The sequence below is a fragment of the Ammospiza nelsoni genome, chromosome 1 (genome assembly GCF_027579445.1).
Source record: "Ammospiza nelsoni isolate bAmmNel1 chromosome 1, bAmmNel1.pri, whole genome shotgun sequence".
NCBI lineage: Eukaryota > Metazoa > Chordata > Aves > Passeriformes > Passerellidae > Ammospiza > Ammospiza nelsoni.
In genome coordinates this window covers 102,437,235-102,449,403 of record NC_080633.1, presented here as the reverse complement: position 1 = coordinate 102,449,403, position 12,169 = coordinate 102,437,235, and the positions used below count along the sequence as shown (strand labels likewise).

The following is a 12,169-nucleotide window of genomic DNA, read 5'->3' as shown; positions in this document are numbered from 1 at the left end:
GAAAATTGCCTGTGAAGAACCAATCTGGTATTCCAGCAAGCAGGTGAAAGTTGAGTGATGATACAGCTTTTGAAAACCATGAACCAACAGATGGCAACTTAGGAGCCACCTCCCTTTCTGCTCAGGAAATCCTGACCAAAAGAGAAATGAACTGAGGTACAGAGCTCAAATCTTTCCTCAGGAAAGGCACCCAGGAGATAATTCAGCAGGATGTCTGGCAGCATCCCCTGACACTGCTCCACAGAAGAACCAGCACCCCTTAGCAGTGCTCAGAACAAGGATGCACACTTCCCCAAACCCCATATCCTCAGGGAAACAATGAAGATTGAATTATTGGCACTGCTAACACTGCTGGCATGAGAAAATCCTTTATCAGAGTTCAGCAAGAGAGTCCACATCCCTCAGGCTGTAGATCAAATGCTCCAGGGAAATGCTGACAATAAAGCAAGGCTTTCCTTCCCCTCTGCTTCTTGGGAATCATCAAACAGAGCAGAAAAGAAAGGGATGGATTCATGACAGGCTGGGTGGAGGAGAAAGGACAAAGCCATTTCTCCTCTTCACTGGAGATGATCTGTAGCTGTTACATGAAAGGGAAACTCAGGCACTCTGAAACTGAAAACACTTAAGTCTTCCTTAGGAAAAGCTTCAAACACTCTGATTCCTAGGCCTGAGCCACTACTGCATAAATAAAGCATCCAGAAGTTCTGTCTCATTTTTCAACATAGAAGTGTTTTACCTTGAAGTAACTAGAAAATAAAGGGATCAGACATAATCCATTTTACTGGACTAGTGGAAGAGTACATGAGTGGTGTGATGGAAATAGGTTGGGCCATGTTAATTTCAGACTCCAAACACTGGGATTTAAACCCCAATACTCCCCCAGTGAACACTGTGCTCCATTCACAGTCAAGAGCATGGCCTGGACCATCCTCTGGTCTCAACAGGTCCTGTTCACACACAATTCATCTGCAACTTAATCGCCACACACAAGGCAAAAAAACCCTCAGATGATGAGATTTATGTTCTCTGAACAAAACTGAGAAATCAACTGCACTTCAGTGCATATTGCTGAAATGGGAACCACCTGGCCTGGGAGAAGATGAGTCACTCTCAGGTGCTCTCCTTGGGGCAGCAGGGAGAGCAGCACTGCTCCCTGCTTCCACACAGCCTGCTGCCATCCACAGCACTGTCACCCTGCCTACTCCTCCAGGGATTTTGCCAATTTTGAAAAGGGATATGCATAGCAAAAAAAAAAAAAAAAAAGAAAAAAAAAAAAAAGAAAAAAAATGTATTAAAAATCTACACCAAAAAAAAAACAGATGAAAAACACACATCTACAAAAAGTAATAAATAAAGAAATCCTGCAAAAATCCTCAAGCATAAAAGAAAAAAACTCTTCAACTTAGAAAATCAAACTTACCCAAAAAAACTCCAAATTCACCACATTTCAAGGCAGACAGAGATGGCTCTGCATCTTAACCACCTCCATGGCTGTGCTAAGGAGTACAAAAACAGCCTCTGGGGAGCAAATGGCAACTTTCTGTTTACAAGAGAAGAAACTGCAGAATAATCTATTTTCCAAAAAAACAGGAGGTGAAAAAAAGATATCCCCCTAAGGCTCAACTGCCAGGGCATCAGGTACTTGACTGATAAGTGAAAATGTTCTGGTAAAATACATCAAAGATAAGCTGCCACAGCCATTTCTAGTTCCTCGGGGGAAAAAAAGCTTCACACACTTTGGGTTCTGCAGGCTGGAAGAAAGGTGATTTAAGGAAGTTCTCCCTGGAAGACACAGAAGGAGATACTGGATCAGTAATTTTAAATGAGAGGAAAGGAAAGCAGTCAATGGACTGCAGGCAGGTTAAGGGCAGTCTAGACTCACAGTTTTCTGTAAATCTGACTGAGGTGCATGTTCAGACTTACTTCCAGCCAAGATGACATTTCAGGCTGGAGGCAACAGGCTCCCAAGCAAAAGGGACACTTGGAAGAATCCAGCAAAACCTCAACAATATGGTCAAAGTACATCTGTGCTGTAGCAAATTCCATCTCAAAATGCAGAATTCTTCAGGATCATTAAGCAAACCCCTTGCCCCTGAAATAGCCACCAAATGTAGAAAACTGAAAGAAAAAGTCCACTTAAATTTCAAACTTATTTTTTTAATGTCTTAAAAAGGTCACAAGATTTCTTTCCATCTTATTAATAAATTTTATTTGGACAAGTAGAGAACAACTTGTATCACAACAGCTTTTAAACAACATGATTAGACTGCAGCACTCCAAGGAGGCTCACAGATATGTACAGTATACGAAGAAAAAAGTTGCACCTTCAGAGCTGATCATGATCAAGTTAAAAATACCTGACTTAAAGTACATGTGCTAATAAATTTCCTTTAGGTCATGACCAGCATGAAAATAATTAGGACACAGGTACTCAGCAAAGTTTTCTGCTAATGGATACAGCAATATGCTGCATTTAAGGATTAAAATCAGATTCTAGTTTAGTGTTAGCACTGAGCCCTTAAGAGAAATCCAAATTTCTACTTTTCCCATTTACAAACATCAAAGCTATTCCCACTTAAGGGTGTGCCCAGCTGCACACAAATCAAGTCCTTGACTGATATAAACTTTAGCTCTAATACTGGAGGTCTCAGTCCCTGTACAAACTCGCCTCTCTGGCCATCCTGCCCATCAGCTGCTACAGAAAATACTTGCTAAGTTAACTCCTCAGGAGAAACAATGCAGGTCTCTGGAAATCATCACATCCTTTCTACAATGAAAATGATCTGCCAATTCAAGTTTCATTTGTTCAGGAAGACAGAAGATTTAAGGCTTCGGTGGCAAAAATAATCCTCTGAGCAGTGTTTTTCTAAAGTCAAGCTGACACAGGTATCTTTACTTTGCCTTGACTTAAAATCCCTGGTTATCAGGTTTAGATAACATCCACCTGTTAAACCTGGCAAGAAATCCCTCCTTCCAAAGAGGTTGCTCTAAATCAACCATTTTAGAAGCATTTGAGGACAGTTGGTTTAATTTTTTTTTTAATTATAGCAACATTGGGAACTTAGTAAGTTGATGAAGCAGTGCTCATGGCATCATCTGCAATTTTGGTACTGGCAGGGTGGATGCTTGCAAAATACTTGACATCACTGTCACCATCCATTTGAAGAGCCATAATTGTTTGTTCCACAGCTTCTTGGTGAGAGTTGGCAGAATTCAGGAAATACTCTGTAAGACAAAATGCACAAAACTTATGGGAGGAAAGGGCAGCAGATACTTCAATGCCAGCCTCAGCGCACCCCGTGAGATACAAAATTTCAGAGGACAGTGCCCTCTTCCAGTCCTGGAATATCTGAACAGGCACACAAGACATTTCCAAATATATCTATGAATTCACCTTAAAAAAAATCATTTAATGTTTCAGAGCACAGTTGCTCTAATGATGTTGCACAAGTACAGGATTTCCACAGCCCTTCAGTATAAAAGGGTGCCAGACTCCATGGACAAAGAGGACGGAAAAGCCTGGTACAACTCCAGATGAGAGTGCTTGTATTTGTGACAGAGGAAAGATACCATCAACCCATGGCCATGCCACTCCATTTCCCTGCCAGCCCTGCCAAATAATCATCAAATGATAGATCTAAAATAATATGAAATAAGAGTGGAAGAAGTTCCAACATTCGACATAAGGTGCAAAAAAGCAATGTAACTAAAAATGGCTCACAGGAAGATTAGTTGAGATCTGAGGTTTAAAAACTCCTGAACTGATTTTTTTCAACCTGCCTTCCCCAACCTATCCACCCTCCCTAATCATACACAGAACACCTTTGAGGCAGAGACTACCTGCCATAAGTTTAAGTAGTGGCAATGCAGAATGGAGGTGCACTATCCATGTGGGGGACACAAAAACACCAATGCCACGTGAGAGCAGGAAGAACAGTGACATCCTTGGCACAGAAGATAAATCTGCCCATCAGCTGATCCACCTCAGCTGCCTCCATATGCTTCCTCAGTCAGCATGCACAAGGCAGCTCCCAACAGCTCAGCAGTCCTCAAGCCAGTGTATGGTGTTGAGAGTGGAAGTGACCAGAAATGGATGAAGTATTCCAAAATGGACACTCAGCTGTCTTAGAAAATAGCCTAATACTTCTAATGCTGATTTCCTTTGCTTTCCTTAACAGTGCTTTGGGCTCTGAGCACTGCTGACTCTTCTGGCACCTGCAATGCACTGGGGATGCTTTCCTAAGCACACTCTGCAATTTGAGAGTTGCATGTCTTATTTCCCTGAAGAGAATTCAGAGAAGCTTTCTTCCCACTGCTACCATAAAATATCAAGCCCAAACAACAGCCATCTCTTCTTCCCCAGTGAGAAAAAATAAATGGTAGTTTGTATATATTTTTCTATCTTATTACACAGAACATCAACTTTTATTTTCTAAACTAAATAAAGGGCACTGTTCAACAATTTCACAGATGCTAGTTGCTCACTTGTGCTTTCTGATGACACCTCTACCAAGTAGTTTATTCATGGAAAATGACACCAAAGGAACAGGCTGGCATATGAGCAAGAACTCATTTCCTCAGCACTACACAACAGCAGGTTGTACACCACAACAGGGTCATAGCTTCATGTCAGCCAAGGTAACATCTCACATCAAAGAGACAGTAAAAGCAACATCAGCCCACATCTGATGTTGCTTCTTCTTTCCCAGTTGAATTTAGGAAAACCGAGGGACAAAAAACGCCTGTGCAGTCAGCCCATTGCAACTCTTTCTGCCACTAACCTTTCTCCAAAAGGGTTTGCTTCAATGTTTTTGCGAGTAGGACTCGAACATTTGGAACCTTGTCAGATGCCAAGTGCAGTAAATGTGGCAACAGATGCACAGCAAACTGGTCCATGGGCAGGCAGTCATCTTCACTGATACTCTGGCAAGAACACAGAGGCAACTTCATTACATTTCAGCACAGGGAGGATGAAATCTCAACACATAATCAGAAACCTGGAACTCCTTTTTTTTCCTTTTATTATTTTTTTAATCACTGTACCACTTGAGAACCGGAGAGAAAAGGAGAAGACCTTTACAATCCTTCTCACAGTTAATTTAGTCTTTGTTTAAACTAGACACTCTATTCAGACAAAAATGGTTAATATCAATAAACACCTCTTATACCAAAACATTTCTCTAAATAAGCTCAAAGCTCACATTTCTCCAAACACTTCAAAGAACTGTCCACCTGGGCAGGAGCCACAGTGGCTCCCAGTGTACACCTCTACTACAGCCTCCAAATTTGACCATTTCCTTGGGATCCCACCTAGTTTCAACTCCTGTTTGTTTTGCTGAGAATGCATTCGCTTTCACCAAGCTGCACAAGCTGATTGAAGAGGTACAGGCAGCATCTACTCATTCATTTCTAAAGATTTATTACACCAATCTCATTTCATGCTGAGCAACAAAGTAGCTTCCCAACTCAGAGATTATTTTGCTACACTTGTGCTCTATATTCAATATCAGATTTGATGACCTGGTGCTAATTTGCTGAGCTAAAGTTGCAGTCAAGCTCGCCTATGGAGAAACAGAGAAAAAAACAGCCATGAAACTATTCCCTTGGAAACAACGCTCTCAAATATTCACCAGTATAATGCCAATGGACAGCTGGAGAGTTCCAGTCCCCTTAATTCTGATCACCACCACCACCACTCAAACAAAAACAAAAAGCAAACAAACAAATCAACTTTCCCAAAACCCCCAGAATAGAAATGAGAAGACATTTCACCTGGCAAATAAAGACAAAAGTCTGCCGACCAGACCATTTGTGGCATCTACAGAACTTTTCAACAAGTTCATTCATGAGGTCTATCACAAAGGTTGGTGTTGAAGCCATGTACAGCTTTTTTACCATTTCACTAACCTTGAAGAAATGAGAAGGAATAAAAAAGTAAATTAAAAAATTACCCCCACCAACAGTCAGAAGTCTGACACCCTAAATTTATTTAGATTGCTTTACCAGCTTGTAGGAAATCCAGCGGACAGAGGACACTTTGTCTGCACAGAGGTTGAACGCAATGGGCCGCAGGTAGTCATAGATGTCCCTGGCACTGTACAGGTCCAGGAGCAAAATCAGCTGCCTACAAGATGGAAGAACAACCAAAGACAGTGTGTCACAGTAAGAAAAAAGGCAGCTGAACTGAGTACCATCATTTATAGGACAACATTTATCAAATATGCAATGTGGACATAATGAAGTTACTGGGAAGCAAAATCTATTTTTTAGTGCCATCATCTTGAATGTGGGTAACTTGCAAATATCAAACTAACAATACAACTGCTGGGAATTTTTAAGCAAGGGAGACATATGGAGGAGGAGAAGGATCATCTACTAATCAAAAATGAAATTAGGAATAACACTGAAAAGCATCTATAATATGATTTTCACATTTTTAAATATCCACGAAAATAAAAATAATCATTCTGAAAAGCACATACTCAGCCAGCTCAGCACGGAAACGCCAGTTCCTGCTGTTATCAGTCACCAGGAATTCCTGAAGCTGATAAAGATACTCTCGTCTTTTGTCAACATGAAGAAGCTGAAACAGTAAATACAAACTTACCTAAAGAGCTACAGGCTACAATCAGCAGACAGAATAAGAGCTTTAAATACAAGTAATGAAACACTCTGTTTATTTAAAAAACCTTAAATCTTCAGCAACAGTGTTGCTTTCCTGGGCTAAACTGTGTAATACTTAAGACTGTAAAATCACATGGGGCACTACTGAAAGGAAAATATGACAAGTCTCTTCTTTTACTAAGAAAGAAGGTGTAAATAGTAAAGACAGTTTTAGGATTTGTGTCTCTCAGCTCCAGAAATGAGGCAGTTACAAAGAAACCTCTACAGAAATTTGACAAGTAAGTCATGTAGGCAGATTAGAGCAAAAAAAAAATCATATACTGAATAAACATGAACAAACTCTTCAGAGAAAATCAAGCAGCAGCAACACAGATCTCTTGCAACATACATCCCAGTATTCAACAGATCCCTAACTCCCACAGAGTTACATGGGTAGGACACAGACATACCTTCAGGAAGTCATGCAAGTGCTTAAGCACACCTATCCTCACTTCATCTAGGTCCTTCAAAAAGCCATTGAAGACAGGAACTAAATCTCCAGCTGTAAGCTGGTCTCCAAGGATGACAGCAAGCTCATGTATGGAAAATGCCAGTGTCCGCCGAACCTTCCACTGCAACACAAACAAATCAATGTTATTGATCCAAAGGGCTCCAGGCAAACCTGAGGGTCAGTATCCAAGCTGGACTCCCAGCAAATTCCACTACTTACAAATATCCTTACAGTGCCTCACATAACAACTGAATATTACACTGGAAATTTAAAATGGGGGAAAAAAAGGAAAATTGAAGAGAAGTCAAATTACAAGGTATCATTTCTTCCACCTCCATATCAAGGAACTATTCAAATATAAGTAATCAAAATATTTTAATTTTCCTGCTGCCAGGAAGCAAAATAGTATTCCTGACATGAGTGCTCTTGCACACATTACTTATTGCTTTAAATTCTTCAGCATAAATTAGTTTCATGCTACTATTGTCTCATTCTATTTTTAAAATTAAAAGAGTAAGACATATATCCCACAATATTTCAGCTGGGATATTTTAGCTTCCATAATAGGTAACATTTCTTCCACACTTGGTGCCCAGCAGCCCAAGGACCAGTGGAGCTATCAGACACCCTAAAATGAGGGCACATTGTTTAATTCGAGTAATTATTTCAAAAAAAGTCTTTTAAAAATAAAATAGTATCTATTCTTTAGCCAGCACTTTCCAATTAGCATGGGCACTGCTCTTTTGCCCTGGTTTGGTGATCCTATCATAATTCAGATTAGACTGGTGATAACTTCTGGACACTTCTGCACACAGGGCAATTTGTTTTTACTTGTGTTTTAAATTATTAGCTGGTTGTTTTTAATGGCTGTAAAGGGGCCTGGAAAACATGAGCAATAGCCATGTATAAAATTACTCACAATGTATCACTGAGAACTGCTGCTCTGACAGAGCAAGCAGCAAGTTCAAGGGAGGTGAAGCAGTCTGAGAATATTTAAAAAAATAAAAAGAGCATCTCCAAAAAAGGAAACAAAGGAGGTCTGGGAAACAACTGTAAACCACAAAATGCAGAAAGCCACCTCCTTACCAGCTGACAACAAGGAAAATGCTGATTTGTTTTTACAGCAGCAGTGCTGCTGCATGGAGATAGCGATGTTATTCCTGTATGACTAACTGGATGTGGCACCAAGGCCTGGTGTGAGGCTGACTCACCGAGCTCCAGACATGCCTGCAGGGGCATGTCTGCTCACACAGCAGCACAGCTCAAATTCTCAAACCTAGGAAGCTCCCAGACACTGCCATAAGATCTCAAGCATGCACAGAAAATCAGAAACCTGTCCTCATTTTCCTACTGGAGATCCATCTCCCACTCTAACCTGCCCATTTCTTTACTACCTGAGCACCACACCCTCTGCTTCCTCTAAAACAACTACTGCACCATCATTCCTTATAGGATAACACCAGAGATGGAAAGCTCTGTGTAGAAAGCACAGCAGCCCAACATCCAGCGAACAAGAGAAACCACTACAGAGGTTGCAATTAGTCTTTGTCACATCTCACAACTTCAAACTGTTCACTGCTTGAGCTCACCTGCATGTCAGAGGCCAGAGTCTCATAGGTGTCCTTCAGGCAGTGCCAGTTCTGCCTGCCCAGGGTCAGAGCCACGCCGGGCAGGCTGTAGGCGCAGTGCTTGGCAATCTCGGTGTCCACTGTTTGTGCGCGGGACGGATCAGTCATGGACAGGTACTGATCCAGCAAGGCTTGAGGTACAACATCCTGCAGCAGGAGAAAGGCACAGCATACACACCATTTTCACTTACTCCTCATGAGGCTCACTGTCATTCCACGGCACTCTTTTTCCCCCACAACTACAGAATATTATTTAATTACAGTGTCTTAATAAGAGCACAACCCTGTTCTTCTAAGCCTTCTGATGTTTACATTTTTGTAATGGAGTTTCTCATGCACTTTTCACGTAAATAATGATTGTTTTGCATTCTTTTCTAGAGGAAGAGAAATTTGATGGACTGTTGGTTTGACCAGTGTGGCTGGAGAGGTGGCAATTTCATCCTCCAATCCATGGTCACTCTTGAAAGTCTATAAATACTGGAGTCAGAAATAAACTACGCTCTTTTTACCTTAGACTTTTCAGTTTCTGTGTGTCATTCATTCTGTGTCCTATTCTGACACACAACAGTTTTGTATGTGCTAAGTTCCACCAAAAGGTTCCAAAGGAACAATAACATGACTAGGGGCTATTTGAAAATACACAGACCAGCTCAAGGGAGGAGCAAGTGGACAAGTCTCCTTAGGGAATCTAGGAAAAGGAAAGACTGCATTCTACCCTTTGCAAACATTCAGGCTCACATGTTGTGCAAATTGGCCATTTTGTGTCATTCATAAAGACAGGTAAAACAGCAAATGATGTGACTTGCTCAGAAAAACCTTTCCTAATTCTCTCAAAATCTTGAAAAGGTGGAGAGAAGAAAACTAAATTAAAGTGCCTTGGGAGGCAGGGAAATGGAGGGAGCAGACTACAGTGTGTTCAAAACTGCGTGCAAACTCCTTGGACACTCAACAGGGAGAAAGAGGCTTCTCCGGAGACAAAGAGATCTGTGGTGAAGAACTATCCTTCTGTCCACTGAGGAATCAAAGCATCTGAACCAAAATTCTGTGAGAATCTCTTTACTACTGCCTTTGCTTCAGCTGTGTCAGGGACTGACTCTATGAAGGGGTGCACAAGAGCATTTGCCTAACACAGCTGCTGAACAGATCCATGGACAAGAACAAGCCAGGGACTGAGATTCTCACTCAAGGAGTCACACTGATGCACAGTGGCAATGTAATGTTGTTCCAGACTATGGAACAACAGACACTTGATTCCTTTTGGAAAAAAAAACAGAGGCAGTTCCAGTTTAATGAAACACTTTCAAAACTGTTCTGCAAAAAGCTATCAAGGGGTGGGGGTGGTTCCTCTCAAAACATGTAATAAAAAACCTATCCTGTTTCCTCAATAACCTAAGTCCCACTACAGCATGGTTCCCATTGAAAACTAAACCAAATTAAACAGAGCCTGAAGATCTGTGACAACTGTTATCTCATGTCAAAATAATATTGTTACCTCTCATGCATAAATGTAACAGAAACAATTGCTAAATGAAGCCATTGACTCTGGAAACAAGGACTAATTTAAAACTACTTAATTAAGAGGTATTTAATAGAAACTAGATCATATCAGAAATTACTGAATGAAAAAAAGGGATAAAGGAAATACCCATATATATTTTTAAAAATGTCACTTATCAAGGGGATAAAAGAAATACCCATATATATTAAAAAAAATTTCACTTATCTGCCACATATAAGAAAACCAGAATTCACTATCATTTACCTGTACTTTGGATTTTCTTTCTTCTTCAGGGCTGAAACTACTGTTGGTACTCAAATCTGAATCATTATGAATATAGTGAAGTGGAGAATCCATACCCTGTGACAAAAAGAAAATAAAAGGTCACATAAAACACACTCTAAGATTAAACACAAAAGAAATACCAACATCAAGAAGTGCTGTCCTTGCCTCAGAGTCTATTTCTTAGATTAAAGGACTATATGTTTTAATATCAAATATAATTTTGCTGCAGCCCAAAATCAAAAGGTCTGCAAGATAAATCTGCTTTCAATTTCAAACAGAAGCTCCTCTTACTCTGCTCCATTTTGGCTCTTATGGAATGAAAATCACAGGAGAGAAGTACTTTTGAGACTGCATTAAGGAAAATATAACTAACATATGGGTCCCATTGCTTCTCCCCTGAATGGAAAGTAAGAAAACACCTGTAGCTGATTTTGATGGATTTGTTGCTTTGGATTTGTGCTAGAAAATGGTTAAAACAAAGCCACCCTCACGCTGAAGAGCAGAACCTCATGAGACTCATGCTGTTGCACCCTTCCTGGAGGTGATTATTCTATAACCTTCTCTGGACAAGCTTCACCTTATAGAACTGAGTCCTACTTGGCCACAGCTGCTGACAAGAGTCGTAACTTCTCTCAGCAGTTCTAATAAAATAATTTTCAGCAATCATTTTAGCACCTTGGCCACACATCTGAGCCTTTGGGAGTGGCAGAGGTGTGAGGGCTGCAGTGAGCTGTGCGGCTGGGGGGATGCACCAACACTTTCCTTCCAAGTGCAGCTCTCCACATACAATGGCTTCATGTAACAAACCATGAATTTCAAGCAGTATGCAATGAATATCTGAAAAGTACATCAGGCTGCTGTGTGCTGGAACAGGACAAAGGCATTTTTGCTAGATTTGAGCCAAGGTATCCATCTATTCACAAATGCTGCAGGGTGAGCTCCTAGGGTCAACAAAAGCAACAAGAACGTGCCTACTTCCACCAGCTGCTCAGATCATTTTGACAACGAGAATTTTCCAGCAAACTACAAACTTCTTCCAAAAAAAGCCTCCAGGATACAATCTGTCTTCCTTGGTATGACTTCAGACAGTTGCTTTTTCCTTCTCCACAAGCTACTTTCATCTAAGCACTGGGCTGCAATTTTAGCTGCTGAGGTACAATTACAGGTGATAAAGAACAGGCAGAGCTGTGAGGCAATTGCATATCTCTGGCACAGCAGTCCATGTCACCTGTCAGGCTTAGGAAGCAGCAGCAAGAAGGTGTTAAAGACCCAAGGAAAGAAGAGATTTGCAAGCAACTCCATAACTAAATGTGTCCAGCAGCACACAGCTCCAACTGTAAAACCTCCAGAGGCTCTGAAAACTATCTCTGCAGGATTTTTAGCTTGACAGTCAATTCCCCCTTCACTCTTTTTCAGCCTTTTGTTTGTCTGGGGGTTTCTCCCCCTTAAAAAGAGATTATTTTCAGCATTGCCAGTCACCAGCTTTGATGTCTGGCAAATCATGGAATTATGAGGCAGCCAGTACACTCTAGCCACAGTACATTCCATGAGGTGCCAGTCTGCATGGGACCAGAGGTTGGTCAGCTATTCTGTTACAATAAAAGTAAAGGACTCCATCTCACATTCCCTGCTCAGCTCCAAAAG

At 41.0% G+C, this 12,169-nt stretch overlaps 1 protein-coding gene across 5 annotated transcripts in view; it reads right to left on the bottom strand.

The window, feature by feature from the left end:
- Nucleotides 1–2,136: 2,136 nt before the first annotated feature.
- Nucleotides 2,137–12,169, bottom strand: part of PPP4R1 (protein phosphatase 4 regulatory subunit 1) — a 63,038-nt gene continuing 53,005 nt past the window's right edge. For all 5 annotated transcript variants that reach the window (XM_059474174.1, XM_059474159.1, XM_059474193.1 and 2 more), the window contains 8 exons: nt 10,505–10,600; nt 8,704–8,889; nt 7,074–7,235; nt 6,483–6,583; nt 6,004–6,124; nt 5,773–5,907; nt 4,782–4,923; nt 2,137–3,225 (listed from right to left, as the gene is read on the bottom strand). In XM_059474174.1, coding sequence (XP_059330157.1) covers nt 3,062–3,225; nt 4,782–4,923; nt 5,773–5,907; nt 6,004–6,124; nt 6,483–6,583; nt 7,074–7,235; nt 8,704–8,889; nt 10,505–10,600 — 1,107 coding nt within the window. In that variant the 3' untranslated portion in view covers nt 2,137–3,061. The remainder of the gene's footprint in view (nt 3,226–4,781; nt 4,924–5,772; nt 5,908–6,003; nt 6,125–6,482; nt 6,584–7,073; nt 7,236–8,703; nt 8,890–10,504; nt 10,601–12,169) is intronic.